Below are 20,003 nucleotides of genomic sequence, written 5' to 3'. Positions count from 1 at the left end.
CATGCGTGTGGGAGTCACGGCCACAGCACAACTCTGCGCCAGTGGCATCACCGGCTGCTACTAAAGTAAATATCTGCTAAACGTTGCACGTTTAGCAGATATTTTCTGTACCTACAGGTAAGCCTTATTATAGGCTCTACTGTAGGTACGAGTAAACAAGGGGGTTTTACTTTAAGCCAAGCTGTGACAATTATCTTACCACCTCCTCCAATTTCAGTCTTCACTCAAACCTTACCTGAGAGGTGGGCAGGCGGGAAAACAACCTTCACTGCTTGCACTTTCTGGGATGAAGTCCCAGCATTCTCCACAGGACCTATACTGTGAATCTCAAACCCCATCCAGGTTGGACCTCACTCCTTACCACAGCCCCATATCTTAATCTTCTCCTGCCTTAATCATCCCCTTAGCCATGTAGACCCTCTGTAAATTTTTCTCCTTCAGGCCAAACTTTATGCCTTTTTTAAATGCAGACTTTTGTTACCCTGACTGGAACACAGGTGAATATGGAGTCTTGCTTGAAGCTCTTCTCCACAAGGGTTGTGTTCTTTTCTTCCAGATGTAAGGATATCTGTACTCTGCTCTGCCCCTGAGTCCCCTCGAGGTGTATACATATGGTTTCAGAATGCTTGGGGCGAATCTCGGCGGGGAAGATGACCACATAGTGCCTGAAAAGAAGAGAGTGCATTTTAGAAACCATAAAAAACAGATATAAAAGAATTGTGCAACATATGTTTGTCTTTAAAAGTCAGTCTAAATATTTGTTCATGTAATGTAGTCAAACCATTCACTGACCTTTTTAAATTATTCACAGAACATTAATTCATCAAATTTTTAAGTTTATTTGGAATTTATCTGATTGGTGGAAGGAGTTCCACATTTTGGGAGACAGTAACCTTGCCACTGGTATCGTGTCAATTAGCATGCTCATCATACATCACACTCTAATGTTAGCATAGTTCATTAAAATGATATAGTGAGACCTGGAAGAGAAAATGGACAGAGTGGCTGCATGACTAAGGGAGGAACAGGGTCAGGGAATTGTCAGCTACGTTAGTGTGCTTAGTAGGGGTGTAGCCCTTACCCGATTGGAGGCAGTGGTTGAAGGGGCAGGGTTCAGATGAGAGGGTCTTTTGTGGTGAGGTAGTTCTTTCGCATTCCAAGGAAATCAGGAGAAGTGGCAACTTCCCACCCGCCCACCCGGGTGTTAGGGCTTACCGCAGTGGATAGGTAGTGGTGGTGTTTTTTGTGTCTCAAGTTGATTAAGTTTATACAAAAAAAAAAAATATATATATATATATATATATATATATATATATTATCTACTAAATGGTGTATGTTGCTCATTTTGTCACAGCAGTTGGCGGGTCAAGGGGTCTTTGGGGGGTCAGTAATTACATGGTTACAAAAAGCGTGGGGCCCATCTAAGGTATGGCGCTTCCACTTGGTTAGCGGTGGTTCTCCCAGGAGCGAGGTCACCTGGGGGAGAGGAATATGGAAGTATGTGTGATGTTGGAATGTTTTCGAGCCGGTTGGGGCGCGGCTGAGGACATGGACTATTCCAGTTAAAATTGTGTCTTAAGGACATCTAAAGACTTCTTGTTGTTGGGCATTACACTCTTGAATTTGCACTAATTGGTATGTTTTAATGTTATGTTATTTTATGCTTTGATTAATAAAATTGGCTGTTGTGGCTGTATGAAACCCATGTCACTCAGTCTGTGTCTTTATTCTATATTTGTAAGGACCTAGGTTGACAAATCCTTTAGTCATGTTATTTTTTGTTTTGTTTTTGTCACAAGCAAAGTAGGTTTCGTGATATCTTTGCTTTCTGAGAGAGCCTTGGCCTGGGCAAACCCTCTTCTGTATTCCTGCGAAGAATACAGAAAGGCCCAATAATCCGAGGTGCGAACTTCAGTGAGGGAACATGAAGTCCGAGGTTGCGAGATGACAGCAAGACCCTGTTCCCAACCTGGTAGGAAGGCGCAGGCAGGCGTCTGCGGTCAGCATGGAGTCTGTACCTATCAGCATGTAGCAAAGCATCCTGGATTTGTGCCCAAGTGGAACGAAGACCACGGAGATGCTCCGCAGGAATACTCTGCAGAACAAATGAGTCAGGCGACATGAAAGGTTGGAAACCATAGTTTGCCATAAACTAAGACAATCGGGAAGCAGAATTCAAGGCACTATTGTGAGCAAACTCTGCCCACGGTAATAGGTCCAACCAGTTGTTATGATGGTCAGAAATATAGCAACGTAGGAATTGCTGCAAGGACTGATTGGCTCATTCTGCAGCCCCATTAGACTGTGGGTGATACGCAGAGGAAAAGGTAAGGTCATTCCCAACTGTGCACAGAAGGCTCGCCAGGAACGAGACACAAACTGACTACCCCTGTCCAAGACAATCACCTTGGGTAGCCCATGTAAGCGAAAGATCTCCTGAGCAAAAATAGAAGCCAGTTCCTTAGAAGTGGGCAACTTCTTAAGTGGAATACAATGAGACATTTTTGAGAACTGGTCAACCACCATAAGGATAACTGTATTGCCCTGGGAGTTGGGTAACTCCACAATGAAGTCCATAGACAGGTGGGTCCAGGGCCTCTCTCCATTGGGTATGGGTTGTAGGAGGCCCACTGGAAGATGTCGTGGAGTCTTACTCTGAGCACACATGAAACAGGCAGATACGAAGGCGGTTACATTAGCACGTAGACTAGGCCACCAGAATTGTTGGGAAATGGCCCAAAAGAGATGATTCTTCCCAGGGTGGCCAGCAGCCTTGGGAGAATGGCAAGTCTTGAGCAGTCATGAGCAGGGAGAGGCGTTTAGCCTCAGACAAGAATTTGAGATTCTTTTGGTCAATAAAAATGAACAAAGTTTTTTAAGGCGAACACTGCAGCTCGCTGCACCAGCATTACAGTGTTCAGAACGGCTTTAAGAGGAAGGAATCCTGCTGGAAGTCTTAAATCAGCTGTTCCTGTCTGAAAGATCTGACACATCTGAGCCCTAAAGATCTCTGTAATAGATGTCCTACATATCTGGTAAGCAGCTTTTTCTACTATTGCTTGGCTTATGAAAATATGTGATGAAGAGAGTATCCCTCATCTGACTGAAGGACTTTGTCTCAGTAAAGGTTTATACCTTTGTCTGTCATCTAATAAGGACGCTAACTAGCCCCGGATGGACTTTGCATTTAATTGATTTTCATTCATTTTAATTTTTCACTTTTTCACTAACTTTTTATTTTCAGCTTGTAATTAAGGTTGATATTCATATGTTGACCTTTTATAAGTGTGTTTGTCACAGCTAGCGCACCTGATTCCATTTACACAATAAGAATGAGAACCAGCACAGTGGTACTTTCGAGGAGATGTTTCCATTCTTTCAGGGCTAAAATGATCGCCAACAGCTCTCTGTCACTAATCTCGTAGTTGCACTCTGCAGGTGACAATTTCTTGGAAAAGTAGCCACAAGGATGCATAGCGCTCTCAGAGGTAGGACCTTGAGACAGAAGGGCACCAACACTAGTCTCAGAAGCATCAACCTCAAGGATAAAAGGTAACGTAGGATGTGCCAACACAGGAGCAGAAACAAAGGCAGCCTTGAGACTCTCAAATGCCTTAACGGACTCTGGAGACCAACTCTGTGGGTTACCATCCTTTCTGGTCATATCAGTCAGGGGCTTAACCAAAGACGAGAAGTTACGAATAAACTTCCAATAATAGTTGGCAAAGCCAAGGAAATGCTACAGAGGACGTAAACCCACAGGTCAGGGCCACTGTAGGATTGCCGAAAGTTTCTCTGGGTTATTCGAAAAACCAGCAGAGGAAATGACATAACCCAGGAATTTAACCTGATCACGATGGAACTCACACTTCTCCAGTTTACAATAGAGATTGTTTTCTCTTAGTTTCTGAAGCACATGACAGACATCTGTGTGGTACTTGGAAAATATGAGGATATCAGTGAGATAAACCACCACACATAACTGCAACAAATCTTGGAGGACATCGTTAATAAATTCCTGGAAGACTGCCGGGGTGTTACAAAGGCCAAAAGGCATTATGAGGTACTCATAATGGCCTGTTCTTGTATTAAACGCAGTTTTACACTTGTTGCCCTCCTCACAAGATTGTATGCCCCTCTCAAATCAAGCTTCATGAAAACTGTTGCTCCCTTGAGGCGGTCAAATAACTCCATAATCAATGGAATCGGATAGGCATTCTTAATCGTGAAACGATTGAGACCCCTATAATCCCATATGGCCGATGTGGAGGCAAACTACTGGCTTGACCTTTGTCAAAGACATTGCTAAAATCACGGTACTCCTCCGGCAGGGAGTAGAGTGAAGAGGTGCACAGGACCTTGGCTACCTTCTGGAAGCATGTCTCACTGCATTGTGGCAACCAGGAGAGAACCTCAGCATGGAGCCAATCAAAAGAGGGGTTGTGCCTCTGTAACCAAGGATAACCAATAACCAGCGGAAACTTAGGTGAGGAAATAAGTTGGAATCGGATTATCTCATGGTGAAGAGCCCCTACTGCCATGGATAACGGAAATGTCTCATGAGTCACATGGGCAGGCTGTAGAGGTCTCCCATCAAGAGCTTCAATGGCAAGTGGAGTGTCACGCAGCTGCAGTGGAATCAAGTGCTTTGATACAAAGGCAGCATCAATGAACAGGCCTGCAGCCCCAGAGTCAATTAGAGCCTGTATCTCGATGAATGACTCAGCCCAAGAAAGGGTGACCGAAACCAGGGACTTATCCTTCTGGATAACTGGGGATGAAACAATGCCACCTAAGATCTGTCCGTGACAGGACCTCAAGGTTCGGGTGTTCACTGGACGGGTAGGACAAGACTTCAAAAAGGGACCTGCCTGGCTACAATGAAGGCACAATCTCTCCCTTCTCCTAAAGGTTCTCTCATCCGCAGAGAGACACGTGAAACCCAAGTGCATGGGTTCACCTTCACTGACCGACTCGGTACCAGGAGGCATGGGATGTGAGGGAGGCACAGGTGGGACTGCAAAGCTCGGAGACAAACTTACAGGAGGCTTCCGCAAGCACTCCTTCTCTGAGTCTGGAGTCAACGAGGGTGGCGAACATGATCAACTTCTCCAGCTCAGTGGGTATATCTCGGGCTGCTATCTCATCCTTGATGGTATTCAAGAGGCGATGAGAAAAAGCAGCCAAGAGGGCCTCATTGTTCCACGCAACCTCTGCTGCCAGAGTATGGAATTCAATGGCATAGTTGGCAACAGTTCTCGTACTCTGTTTGATGGACATGAGGCACTTGGCAGCAGAAACAGAGCAAGCGGGAACGTCAAATACCCTTTTAAACGAAGCCACAAACTCAGGGTAGCTCAAGACAACAGGTTTTTGAGTCTCCCATAGAGGGTTTGCCCAGGCCAAGGCTCTCTCAGAAAGCAAAGATATCATGAAACCTATGTTGCACTGTCCGTGGGAAACACCTGGGGCAGCAGCAGGGTCAGCCCACAACATAGGTTGTACCAGTGCGGCCTCAGTGGGAGATTCCATGTGAGCCATCGACTCAGGAGCATTTGTAACGCCATGGCAAACTGATCCATGTGGTGATCCAGTTCTTCCAATCTGGAAAAAATATTACCAACAGGTGGATTGACTGCATCTTCTGAATTCATGGCCTTCGCCTACTGTCAGAAACCATGAAATCAGGCCAAGACAGAAGTACAGTTAAATCACACTTGTTTAATAATAAAAGTAAAAAGAACAAACATAGTCAAAACATAGCCAAAGTTCAGTAACTAGAACGAATAGTCAGCCAAGCCAGAAGTCTGGGATCAATGTAGTGGAACAGCAAGCAGGATCTGGAGCCAGAAGGGATGTCAGCAAAGCAAGTCTTGAACAGAATCGCAGGAGATAATTTCTGTGATGTTGACCAATGCAAAGGCAAAGATCCACTGGGCTGAACGTCTTAAGTAGGCAGGACTGACGAGCAGGATATCATCAACAGCTAACTGTGGAGAGATAGGAGCTGGCAATTATCCGACAGCTGAGCAGCCAGCTCTGAGATGGCTCAGCCCTGACAGTTTTTCACATAAAAAAAATAAAATCAGGGATCTCTAACCTTTCAAATGCTTTTTGGATATACACATGAAAATGATTAGTGTATCTAAACCTAAAAACAAAAATGTACTATATTTCTGCCTACCATTCCCTTGCCTTTCTGGGGTTTTTCCTTAACATCTTGTCTACTGGGGACTTTTTTTATTGCTCACACACATGTTGCTGGAAATTACCCTACAACCCCCACAAAAATAATTATATCAGTTTAGTGTTAACTGTGATTGATGGATTTATAATTAGTGCTTGTTCTCAGCAATACCTCAAATGTTATCGAGAGAGAGGTGCATTTAATAAAAAAAAGTTTTATTTACTTGATTCCTTTTTTTTTTATTTAACTTTATTGTTATCACAAGCAAGCTAACATGCCCTCATGTAATAGCATGGGCAGGTGACAAGTCCTTTTAATGGAGATATCGGGGGTCTTTTAGACCCCCAATGTCTCCCTTGCCTAGATCACTTTGACCTGAATTCGGAAAGTAAAAAATTCAATACCAAACTAACCTACAAATCAACTTTTCTAAATCTAACGCACTGAATGTCTCACTTCCCATAGACACATGCCGGTAGTACCAATCTAATTTCCCATTTGAATGGAATAAACACATGATTACATACCTAGGCATCCAAATACCTTCATCCCTTGTGGAACTGTATTCCAAAAATTACCTACCGATATTGAAGAACATAACAAGCGATTTGAAATGATGGTCCTCTGGTCTCTTCTCATGGTTTGGCAGGGCTGCAATTGTTGAAATGAACATCCTACCTAGAATATTGTACCAATTACAAACCATCCCAATAAAACTTCCTCCCATCTTCTTTTCCACATATCAAAAAGCATGCACAGATTTCATATGGGGCACCAAACATCTGCGATTCAGCTATTCCAGACTGGCAATCCCTAAACTTAAAGGAGGCATAGGCTTGCCAGATCTCCAGAAAAATTATAAAGCCTGCCACTTAGCCAGGATCATAGATTGGAATTTACATTTGAGGGTTAAAGACTGAGTTCAGTTAGAACATGCCATGTGTCCCTCCCCACTTTTCCAAATTCCATGGATTGCCCCAAAGCACACCCCTCCGACCTGCAAAAATTACCCACTAATGCTTCCAACTCTAACCTCCTTCCGAGAAGCTTGCCAGAAACATGACATCTCCTTGATCCTAGGACCAATGACCCCACTAAGCCATAACCCGGACTTCCTCCCAGTAACCTCCACATCCTTCCTCTCAGACTCTTGGCCACACACCACCATCCGAGCAGAGCAATTATATGAGAGAGGCCACCTTCTCAATCTCAGCTGGCCGCCCGTATGACGAACCACACATTCTCATTCTAAACATACGTACAGATTATTATTATTATTATACAGGTTTTATATAGCGCCAACAGTTTGCGCAGCGCTTTACAACATGAGGGCAGACATTACAGTTACATTAGAATAATAAAAGTGTAGCGCTAAAGTGAAATCAATAAAAAAAGAAATGTGTAAGGGTTTGGGATAAAGGGAAGTCAGTTCACATTTGAAGGAACAAGTGACCTCATCTAATCTCAAACCTAAAAGATAAGTATGTTGAAAAGTGAAATGAATATGGATGTATATATTACCACATCTATAAACAGATAAAATGCCCTTTTTTTCAAAAAGGCTCAAATAATCATGAAAAATATAATATGTTATAACGACAAATTCTTGACTGAAATGTCCAAAATTATTTCTTTTCCCATAGAGTGAAAAAGTACATAAATAGTGTCACAAGTGTCCACAGTGTTGGTGGGGAGATATAACTCTCAGGTAGGCAATGTACACATAAGAAATTAGTCCATATAGTGCATGGTGTGGTTGACCCAAATTGAATCCAAGGCAGGTAGTATCACAATAAAGTGCAAACCGGAGAAAGAGATGTAATACTCTTACCGACTTCGGTGGACTCACAGGCCGTGGGCGGTGAGTCAAATAGGCTTGTACTGTCTTAAGATGGATGACAGTGTAAGACTGGCTGATACACCAGAAGATTTCCTCCTCGGATGGGGGGCCAGGAACCTGCCCAGAAGATCTGCACGATCACCGTCTTTGTCAGCAGGCGTGGACCATGTATAAAGAAAAAACAAGGAGCCTCCACATGGTGTAAATCCAAAAATTACTTTTCAAGTGGTGTTTATTAGATCGTTCAAGATCATCAAACATGCCATAAGGAATAAAAATGGTAGAATCAATTCAAATGATAAAAATAGATCTAAAAACAGCAAGCGTGGTGTAGGTGGCTGGGTACAGCAAGAAACCCTACCGGTTTCGTCCACAAAGACTTCGGCTGGGGTATATGCCATCCCGCCACCTCCACGCTTATATACATACATTATAATGATTAACTAGAAACAGCTGATACAGCATCCTGCGCACTGACTTCCTGAATCGACAGCGTGCGCTCCATTCAGGGTCACGTGCTAGCTAGATTTGCCAATAGGAAGATAGAGTAATGAATCCGCCTCTCTCTACCAAGCCTCGATGTGGATGCCATCTCGGCGCGCGCACTCATTGGATGGAAGAGTGCGCACCTCAGTTATTCACCCAATCCGGGCTAGCGTCATGTGACGTTCACGTGACCAACATCACGTGATAGCGCCTGACGTGCCCATAGGTGTACATCACTGCGTTAAACCGGAAGTAAGAACACATCACTGAGGCTGTTGGAACGCACCTGCGTTCCAAGCGGGTCATTGAGAAAAGAAGTGATTGAAATGCAAAGCCAAACAGAGTACGGCGATCATTATAATCCGCCGTACTATTAAGTATATGAACCCAATTTAAATTTAATCGTGTAAACATGTTATTTACACAAAAGTATTCAATCCAGAAGTCAGTACGGCCACATCCCGATCAGTACGAGCAAAAAAACACAAAAACTATGTATCAATTGACTATTTTTGTACATTAAATATATACATATGTTAATATCCTATGAGAGAACAAGGGGCCATACTAGAATACACGCTTGATGGCATTTCAATCATTTAATTGAGAGGGAATTTAATAGGAATTAAGTAGAATCGAAAAATCTTATTAAAAGATAATATTAAAAATATGACAAACTATTGAGCAAAATAATAATTGTAGAACTAATCCTTAAAGATAAGGAGCCACCTTGTCTTATTCATTAAGGACAGAGATCGCTCGTGTCCTCGAACAAATTGGGCTTAATTTTACTAGAAATAATGTGAATATGGCTGGGAACAGAAATGGTAGAGGGAAAGGGGAAAAGGGGCTGTAATCAAGATTGATTAATAAATGAATTGATGTCCCACTCCACATTTAATCCATGTGGCGTGAAACATCTTAATTGGTGTATCCAAAAGGTTTCAAGCCTTGACACCCCTCTTATACATGACTCTCCTCTCCAGTGGGGGATAAATTTGTCTATTATTTGGAACTTCGTGCCAGTGGGATCTCGATTATGACATGTTAAGTAATGGTTGGGAACACTATGGTTTGTGCGTCCCTTTTTAATAGATTTAATGTGTTCGTTAACCCTTATGGCAAAAGTACGGATGGTCCGCCCTACGTACTGTTTCCCGCAGGGGCAAGTGATGAGATACACAATATACCTCGTCGAACAAGTGACAAAGTGTTTAACAGCATACTCTTTCCCCGTGGTGGTTGATCCAAAAGTCTCAATCTTCCGAGATTTAAGTGTATTATATTTACACACCCTACACCTTCGGCAGGGGAAGAAACCCTTCATATTTTGAAAAAAGGAGGGGACCGAAGGGGGGTCTGTTACATTGGGTGCAATCTGTCCCCTCAGGGACATAGCACCTCTATAAATCACCCCTGCTTGTTCTGGAAGAACTGGTCCAAGGACAGTATCATTTTTTAAAACCTTCCAATGCCTATGGAAGATATCTTTAACCTGCTTGTGTTGAATTGAAAAATTGGTGAGAAAAGACCATTTATGTTTATTTTCTACAATGGGTTTAGGTTGTTCTGAAATAAGTACGTTTCTGTCCACTAAGGAGACATTGTGAATCACTTCGTCTATCTTTAATGCATCATAACCCTTGTCTATAAATCTCGACTTCAAAGTATTAGCTTGTTCGAAGTAATCAGTGAGTTTTGAACAGTTGCGTCTGATCCGCAACATCTGACTTCGGGGAATGGATTTCAGCCATGCCGCGTGATGGCAGCTGTCGATCGGAATGTACCCATTCATATTCTGATATTGTGCACAATTTTTGTCATATTGTAGTGTTGGCTGCTATCTTGACGTGTTGGATTGGCGCGGTATTTTACACATCCAATTACAGTTACATTACAATTTGGTACAAGAGGAATCAGAGCGCCCTGCTCGTTAGAGCTTACAATCTAAAAAGGAAGGGTCAATTGTTACAAAAGGTAATAGCTGTGGGGGGATGAGCTGATGGAGGAAGCAAAACAGTGTTAGTTAGAAGCAGGATAGGCGGGGGGGCGTGGCTAGCCAGCGGAGACGATGGACGCATGTTAGACTAGCTCCGCACTATCCTGGGCTCTAACGGGGAAACATAGCGACTAAGAGCCTCGTTTCATATCACCAGATACCCGGTATACACCGGCAACACTCCCGGATGCCTTCCCGCAAACGAAAAGGCACAACAAGACCAGGGAAGATGACAGATTTTCTAATACAGCTGCGCCGTCTCCCTGGCCAAGATGGCGCCGGCAGACAGGCAGGCGATACACGCGGCCTCAGCTCCGGAGCGCAGAGATACCAGCAGGGGAGTTCGGGACCCAGCCACACGCCTAACAACTCTCCTCAGGGACAAGGTCAGTACCCACCACCCCCATCTGCATCATCCAGCCCTGCTAAAAACAAGATGAAAATGTCCCTAGTCCCTGCAGAAACAGCAGATTTTAGTGGCCTTGAGTCCTCTCTTGATGATACCAGAGAACTACAGGACTCTATCATTGACTTCCCCATACAAAATCAGCCAGTCATGGACACTACGCTCAAGGACATGCTGGTGTCCCTGCGCTCGACACTACATGCTGACATGCTGGCATTTACACAGCAGTTTAAAACAGAAGTGGCAGCAGTAGACTCCAGAGTAACTCACATTGAATCGAAGATGGGGGAGAATTTACATCTACTTTCAATGATCTGGTAGACGCACATAATGACAGGGATGACGAAATCCACGCCATTAAAACAAAATTAGCAGATTTGGAAGACAGATCAAGACGTAACAACGTCAAAATTCGGGGGATACCCGAATTGATCAAACCCCCAGATCTAAAAGAATTCTTCATCAACATAATGAAGGCCGCGCTTCCAGAAACGCCCCTGGAAGAACTGATCATTGATCGGATTCACCGGCTTCCAAGACCCAGAAATATCCCGGACCATCTGCCCAGAGATACAATAGTGAGAATTCACTTCTACCATATAAAAGACCAGTTCATGATGATAGTCAGAAGAAGAGAAAACCTACCACAGGAATTACAGGACCTTTCCTTCTATGCTGACTTGTCAGCATTCACTATGCAACAGCGTAGACAACTTGCAACCATAACTAAACCACTAAACAACCACCATATCCAGTACAGGTGTATATACCCAGCTAAGTTACTAATCACAAAAGAAGGCAAATCACATGTGGTAACAAATATTAAAGAAGGCATCCGCCTCCTGAGAGACTGGCAAATTATAGATCCATATAACAACGGCAGTGACAAGCCTCACTCACCCTCTTCCACCCGTGCTAGTTCTGACACAGAAACAGGCTGAAGTTCACCACATTCACAACAAGGATCCCCAATGGCCCAGGAACAGCCACTTAGCTTTTTATTGCTTTACCCCCCGAATTGGAAACGGAATAATATCCGCTCAGATTCCTCAAGGAATCACTCTTTTTATTTCTCCTTAGTTTGGTTACTCTTTCCTTTTTGCACCTTTTTTTTCTTTGTTATATCATCTACAGGAGCAGAAGTAAGAACACATAGGACTTAACTACCCAGACACCAGAGTCCTTTGCCTCATCATCCCCATCACGAGGATAATCGACACCGTTAAATCAACCTTCTGACTTCCTATCTCAACCACTCTAATATAAGGTACGACACACAAGTATATCAAAATGTCTTTCACAATTACATCATTAAATGTCAAGGGTCTCAATAGCCCCCATAAACGCCAAATGGCCTGGAAGGAGGCATCAAGGCAAAAAAGTGACATAATTTGCTTTCAAGAGACACACTTTATAGCAGACAAACCCCCAGTATTTCGCAACCGCTGATTCCCTCAAGTAATTATGGCAAATGGCCCAAAGAAAAAGGGGGGGGTTGCAATTGCTATAGAAGACAACATCCCATTCTCAGAGATCGCAACTCAACTGGACACTTCAGGCAGATATATCATACTAGTATGCAAAATCTTTACAGTGAAGTACACTCTGGTTAACGTATATCTGCCAAATAACAACCAATTAAGATTCCTTAAAAAAATATGGAAAAAAGTAGAATCTATGAAACAAGGACATGTAATCTTGTGCGGAGACTTCAATGCAGTACCAAACAAAACCATTGACTGTACAAACCCTAAACAAGTAAATAACCGAAGAACTACACTGGAAAAGTTTATCAACACATCGGAGCTATTCGACGTATGGAGGTGCCAACACTCCTCAGAGAAGGACTTCACTTTCTTTTCTAGTGTACATAATACTTACTCGCGTATAGATTTATTTCTTGTAGACAAATTTTTACTGCAGAGAATTACTAAATCAGACATTGATGTTATATCCTGGTCTGATCATGCTCCAGTTTCCATAAGCGTGGGGGGGCCGAGGGCCGAGACAGGAGCGAACAGATGGAGAAACGACATTTTCACTATGTCCAAACCAGAAAATATTAAACTACTTAGAAAGTCACTAAAAGAATTTTTTGAAATCAATGCTCCGTCGGTGTCCGACCCATTCACGCTGTGGAACACTCATAAGGTGGTCATAAGAGGGTTATTAATTCAACTCAGCGCTAGGGCCAAGAGGCAAAAAGCGGAGAGGATCAACGACCTGCTAAATAAAATAAAGACCCTAGAAGCATCAAACAAACAAAAGTCCACTCAAAAAACAAAAGACCTTTTATTCTATGCCAGACAAGAACTAAGAACAACCCTGGTTTATCAGCAGGAGAACCGCCTTCGCACCTTTAAAGCACAATACTACCGTTATAGCAACAAGGCGGGGAAACTGCTGGCAAACCAATTAAAAGAAAAAATGGCAAAACAAAGAATTCCGCACATAGAGAATCCTAAATCTAAAATAAAAGTCTCTAACCCCAAAGAGATAGCAGACGCCTTTTGCGAATACTACGAGGCATTATACAATCTTAAAGATGACCCCAATACACCCCAACCTTCAGACAACCTGATCTCAGAATTCTTAGAAGCCATAAACCTTCCAACAGTCCCACAACCAGCACTTACTAAACTTAACTTACCCTTCACTATCCATGAAATTGAAAAAACAATTAAAACAATGCCTCATGGTAAGTCACCGGGACCGGATGGTTACTCATCCGAATATTACCAATTGTTTAAAACCGAATTATCCCCTTTCTTAAAGCAGGTCTTTGATACCGCAATGTCTAAAGCCTCATTCCCAAAGGAAATGCTAACGGCCACTATCATAACACTGCCAAAACCCGGTAAAGACATATCCTTCCCACAAAACTATAGACCCATTTCTTTGTTGAATGTGGATGTGAAACTATACGCTAAGATCATAGCCAATAGACTGTCATCATTACTGCCTGGTCTTGTTAACCAGGACCAGGTAGGTTTTGTATCTGGTAGGCAAACAAACAATGCCACAAGAAGAATGGTAAATATAATTCACCTAGCGGAGGAGTCTCGAAGGCCTTCTCTGCTCCTTACACTGGACGCAGAGAAGGCCTTCGATAGAGTACACTGGAGATATCTGACTAAGGTACTGGAGAAATTTGGTTTGATAGGCCCAATCCAACAAGCAATTTTAGCTCTTTACTCATCCCCGTCTGCATATGTATTCACTGAGGGCATGTTTTCTAGGAATTTTCAAATTACAAACGGGACGAGGCAGGGGTGCCCTCTGTCACCCCTAATCTTTGCATTGATCATGGAACCGCTAGCAGAAACAATCAGAGAAAATACACTAATCCGAGGTATCCCATCTCAGGATAAGGAGCACAAAATATCATTATTCGCAGATGATGTTATATTAACTTTATCTGACCCGTATGACTCATTAAATGCAGCACACGCAACATTAACACAATTCAGTAAAGTAGCATATTATAAAGTCAACGCCACCAAATCCAGTATTTTGGGAATCGCAATTGACAAAACCACTAAATCAATCATGCAAAAAGATTTCCCATACCCATGGTCCACAGATTCTATCTCATACCTGGGACTACAATTAACAACACCCGTAGCAAAATTATTCCAGCTCAACTACCAACCTCTATTGAATGAATTTAAAAAAGACATTCTTAGATTTCAAAAATTCTATCTATCATGGAATGGCCGCCTAGCAGCATATAAGATGCTACTCTTACCAAAACTAATGTACCTCTTCAGGGCCCTCCCAATACCTATCCCAACCCCCTTCTTCAAAGCAATGCAGATACAAATGACAAACTTTATCTGGGAAGGCAAAAGGGCTAGATTTCCAGCCCCAATGCAAGGGAAACATAAAGAGGTGGGAGGATTGGGAATCTCAAACCTAAAAGACTACCATGCTGCAGCCATCTTAGACCAACTGAGAAATTGGTTCAGTCAAAAAGAAGTAAAACACTGGTGCCAACTGGAACAAAACTGGATTCATCCTAGATCCCTCCACTCACTTATACTAGCACACAATATACAACCAATTACAACTCAAATTAATCATCCTACAATACAGGCCACTTTACAGGCATGGTCCCACCTAAAAAAGCTTACCAATCCCGAAGTAAACTATACTGAGGTCCCCACCCCATTAGAAGCACTTTACTGGCTAATTCCAAATATTTCTCTGACACAATGGCACAAGGTAAACATCAAATTAGTGAAAGAAGCAGGATAGGCTTCCTTGAAGAGAAGGGTTTTCAGGGATCGCCTAAAGATGGATAGATTAGGGGACAGTCGGACAGATTGGGGTAGGGATTTCCAAAGGATGGAAGAACATCAGACCATCCCTTTTGAGTCGCTTTGCCTGAAACCGGAACCCCAGGCTCACATAATCTCTTACACATACGCTTTACTATTTGACAACCATAACCCCAAATCCAACTTGGCTAGCCGCCAATGGGAAAAAGAACTCGCCATTGATTTCTCAGACCAAGAATGGGAAAATATCTACACATGTATCCACAACAGGACAGTAAACATTTATGCACAAGAGAACATGTTCAAAATATTTTCTGGATGGTACAGGACCCACCCTAGGTACACAAAATATTCCCATCACTCTCCTCTCAATGCTGGAGATGTGAGGGGAAGCTGGGCTCACTTCTTCATATCTGGTGGAACTGTCCTAAAATACAACCCTTCTGGAAGGAAGTGCACAGACTCACGAAAGAAATTACCACTGTTCCCCAACACAGTTTCTGCTACACCACTCCTTGATACCGAAAAATGAATACCTTCAGGCACTTGCCATGCACATGGTGAATGCATCCCAGTCAACTGGCGTTCCCAGGAGCCACCATCTGTAGCCGATTACATGGATACAGAAAACTGTGGACATGGAGGAACTTATACACCAAATGAGAGACACCGCCCTCCAAATTTGGAAAAGTATGCTCATGTTGTCGACACTTCATCACAACAGACAAATATAAGCAACTCAAGATCAGGAACAACCACTTATAGCATTTAACATACATAACACCACCAGACAATCTCTGAAAAGAACAGAAGGAATAGACACTTAACAGTCGCCAATCCAAAGATAAGTTACATCTAACATTACTGGAAGCTAAAAAACACAAACTGAACAACCTAACTGACCAGTGGTTTAATGTCATGCTATGAAAATGAAAATGTTGTCATATACAACCCTTGTTACACAGTTACATTCTTTGATAAATGTATATATGTATAAACTTGCTAAAGCTGCTGTGTCCGTACATGTATATGTAAATGTTATATATTTGATAACTAAATAAAAATAATTTTAAAAAAAATAATAATTCAATACCAAGCTCATGGTAGATTCAACAGCTGTAACTTGTTTTAATACCTTGAATATCAGGACTTTTTAAATGTATCTTTTTAGGCAAGGGGTTAAATTTTCTCCTGCTGATCCTGCCAGTAGCACACTTCAAGTCCAAAGAGTAGCAGTGCTGTACATGCTTAGGTTGAGGGACACCCCCCCCCCCCACCGCAGCTGCATATGCAGTGGAGGGGGGTGCAGCATTTTAAAAAGGAGCGCTGCACTATAAGATATGGAATTGCATAGATGGATTTTTGGAAAGTTTTGCTAAAAGTGGACTTACATTTTAATGGCAGCCCTTAAGTGAGGCTGTCTTGTAAGAAAACAAAGAGGTGGATCAAAGGATGCCATTATATGGGTCAGAACATCAAAGACTTTCCTGCTGATTTAGTGGTGCACACATTGACCCTTAAGCAGCAGGTCCTCAAATAATCAGTAATTGAATACCTTTTTTGGTCTATAGATCTGCAGATCATTTGGTCTAGTAAACTATAGGCAGCTCCCAATGACTTTCAAAGCCCAAGCAGATAGGTGGCAGGTAGGATATGCTGAAGTCACTCATCGTTTCTAGCTTATTATCAAATAACTTAGACCCCTGGTATTTACAGTGAGCATACTTATTTAGGCAATTAAAAGGGTACCTTATTTGGCACAGCCAAAATTATCTTAAAGAAATGATCTGTGGTTACTGGCAGGATAAGTTCCTGTTTGATGCTGCCCTATCAACTTGGCCCGGCCTTACTGTGAATTACCTTGGAACTTCCCATGTAAGCAATGTGTTGTGATACACCTTTGATATATTGAACAATAAGTGGAAAATCTTTGCCTCCAAAGGCATATGGAAACACTCTGATATAACTATATAGTACATGCAGGAGTGTTTATGTGTAAATGTTCATCTGATACAATTTACCAATCATGAAGTTACAGGCCTGAAAGGCTCTTATTTGGCTTCAATAGTTCCAAAAGTTCTGTTATTAGGCTACAGTCATGTGACAGAATATGACTGAATCGTTACATCAGACAAAAATATTTTTTTTTTTCTTGTATTTACCATAATGGAGCCTGTGAACAGATATCTAAGGCAGGGAGCAGGGTTAAAGGGGGCAGCACCAAGATATACTTTTACATCTTTTTTCGTAATACATTTTCTTCAGGCAGCCACCTCTGGACCCTAATGGCTAGATTCAGAAAGTAAAATTATAGAGGCATTTGGGTTGATTTACTAGGCAAATAGATTGTGCACTCTGCAAGATCCGTTGTACTCATTCTCCCCAGAGCTCAGTATAGTGAAGTGAAGCTCTGCTGATTTCAATTATCCAATCATGTGCAGGCAAAAATGCTGTTTTTTTTTCCTTTTATCTAGAAGGGTATTTTTTACAAAGTGAAGTTTACCGCATTCACTAAGCTCCAAATGAAAAATTATTACAACTGCATCTGCAAAGTGCACAGTCTATTTTCTTTTAGTAAATCAATGTCATAATGTACATAGGGATGTTGAGAGTAGGGATGAGCCGAACACCCCCCAGTTCAGTTCGCAGCAGAACATGCGAACAGGCAAAAAATTTGTTCGAACACGCAGACACTAATAAAGTCTATGGGACACGAACAGAAAAAAACAAAAGTGCTAATTTTAAAGGCTTATATGCAAGTTATTGCCATAAAAAGTGTTTGGGGACCTGGGTCCTGCCCCAGGGGACATGTATCAATGCAAGAAAAAGTTGTAAAAACGTTAGTTTTTTTGGGAGCAGTGATTTTAATAATGCTTAAAGTGAAACAATAAAAATGAAATATTCCTTTAAATATCATCCCTGGGGTGTCCTTAGTATGCCTGTAAAGTAGCGCATCTTTCCCATGTTTATAACAGTGCCACAGCAAAATGACATTTCTAAAGGAAAAAATGTCATTTAAAACTGTAATATATTGTTGGATCCCAGCAAAATAGATAAAAATAAGGAAAAAAATGGAGTGAATTTCACCCCCAAAATCCATACCAGGCCCTGCACCAAATTTTTTTTAAAAATGGCATGGGTGTCCACCAGGCCCCCCAGGCACTATATACTCTGGACAGCAGTATATATACTATACGGCCTGCCCTATATACTCTGCAGAAAATTGGGCAGTGTTGGTGGTACCAGAACACTGTAACTCTTGTTGGGCGCAGGAATGGGCCCTGCTGTAAAATATTATATAAAAAATTGTAATTACATGCCCCTGTTAAACAGGGGCAGAAAAATTGGGCCTTGGGCGGTGGTGGTGCCACAACACTGTAAGCCCTTACAGTTACTCTTGTTGGGTGCAGGAATGGGCCCTGCTGTGAAATAATAGATCAAAAATTGTAATTACATACCCTTGATAAACAGGGGCAGAAAAATTGGGCCTTTGGTGGTGGTATTGCCACAACACTGTGAGCCATCACAGTTACTCTTGTTGGGCGCAGGAACGGGCCCTGCTGTGAAATATTATATCAAAAATTGTAACAACATGCCCCTGTTTAACAGGAGCAGAAAAATTCGGCCTTTGGTGGTGTTGGTGCCACAACACTGTAGCCCCTCACAGATACTCTTGTTGGGCACAGGAACGAGCTCCGCTGTGAAATATTAGATTACAAATTGTAATTTTTTGTACATGCCCCACATTCCACAAATTCACAAAAGGGGGCAGAGTGTACCAGCTGAAAAGGCAGCAGTTGCAATGCTAGCAATTTGGCCAAGCTAGCATTTAGCCGTTGAGCATGTGGATGGCTAGGACCGAATTTCTTTTTACGGTTCAGCAACTGGGGTAGGGAAATTTGCCTGCTAAAATTAGATGGTTGTATACTGCTAGCAGATTGGCTGCAAGTACTTGGGGCACCTATTGCTATACCTTCATTCCTCTCAGTGCAAGTTTTTGAGAGGACTAAAAGTATAGTAGGGTCGGAGATCCCAGATGAAGAGCAAGGAGAAGTCCCCGATACAGCATCGATGCATAAGGACCGGAAAATCGATGTTGGCTGACGTCATGACGACTAGCCCCGCCCCTCGCTCGGAGCGTATTTTTAAAATGACTTTCTTTTAATAAATGTTGTGCTACTATGGATGATGTGCCCCCGCTGTATGTGCTTTTTAAAAAACGATGTCACTTCATACCGAATTTCCCCATACGATCCTGCTCATGTGACTCCCGGCCCGTACCGCCCCTCTCTGCTCTCCTCTTTCGTCTCCTGAGTCCTGACATCAGCGGGGAATTCTCAGTCCCGCCCGCCTCTCTTCTGATACGATAACTATAGTCAGCGAGCAGGACTGAGAATTCCCCGCTGACGTCAGGACTCAGGAGACACGTGAGAGGAGAGCAGAAAGGAGAGCGGAGAGGGGCGGGACGGGCCGGGAGTCACATGAGCAAGATTGTATCATACTACGGGGAAATTTGGTATGAAGTGACATAGTTTTTTAAAATGCACATACAGCGGGGGCACATTATCCATAGTAGAATACAAAGGGCTGCGCTTAGGACAGTAGTTTAGGTGTGCTGCCTCCCTTAAAAGAGCTTCCCTAGGGATTCTCTGCTAACTAAAAATATGTTACCAAGGGTAGTGGCGCTTCCTATAGGGTAATAAATAGGAGGGGTGGTTACCCAGATGGTTTCTTTCAGTAGATCCCAATGGAGGTAACTGGTACCTACCAGGGAGAAAAAACCTTCAATTACCGTGAGGGTATGT

The 20,003-nt window shown here is 42.6% G+C and overlaps 1 protein-coding gene across 4 annotated transcripts in view; it reads right to left on the bottom strand.

Moving 5' to 3' along the window:
- Window positions 1-20,003, bottom strand: part of LOC141105644 (alpha-2-macroglobulin-like) — a 317,621-nt gene that overhangs the window by 281,375 nt on the left and 16,243 nt on the right. For all 4 annotated transcript variants that reach the window (XM_073595620.1, XM_073595618.1, XM_073595617.1 and 1 more), the window contains exon 2: window positions 482-665. In XM_073595620.1, coding sequence (XP_073451721.1) covers window positions 482-665 — 184 coding nt within the window. The remainder of the gene's footprint in view (window positions 1-481; window positions 666-20,003) is intronic.

This window comes from Aquarana catesbeiana, linkage group LG08 (assembly GCF_042186555.1).
Source record: "Aquarana catesbeiana isolate 2022-GZ linkage group LG08, ASM4218655v1, whole genome shotgun sequence".
In the NCBI taxonomy this organism is placed as follows: Eukaryota; Metazoa; Chordata; class Amphibia; order Anura; family Ranidae; genus Aquarana; species Aquarana catesbeiana.
This window is presented reverse-complemented; position numbering and strand designations above follow the sequence as displayed.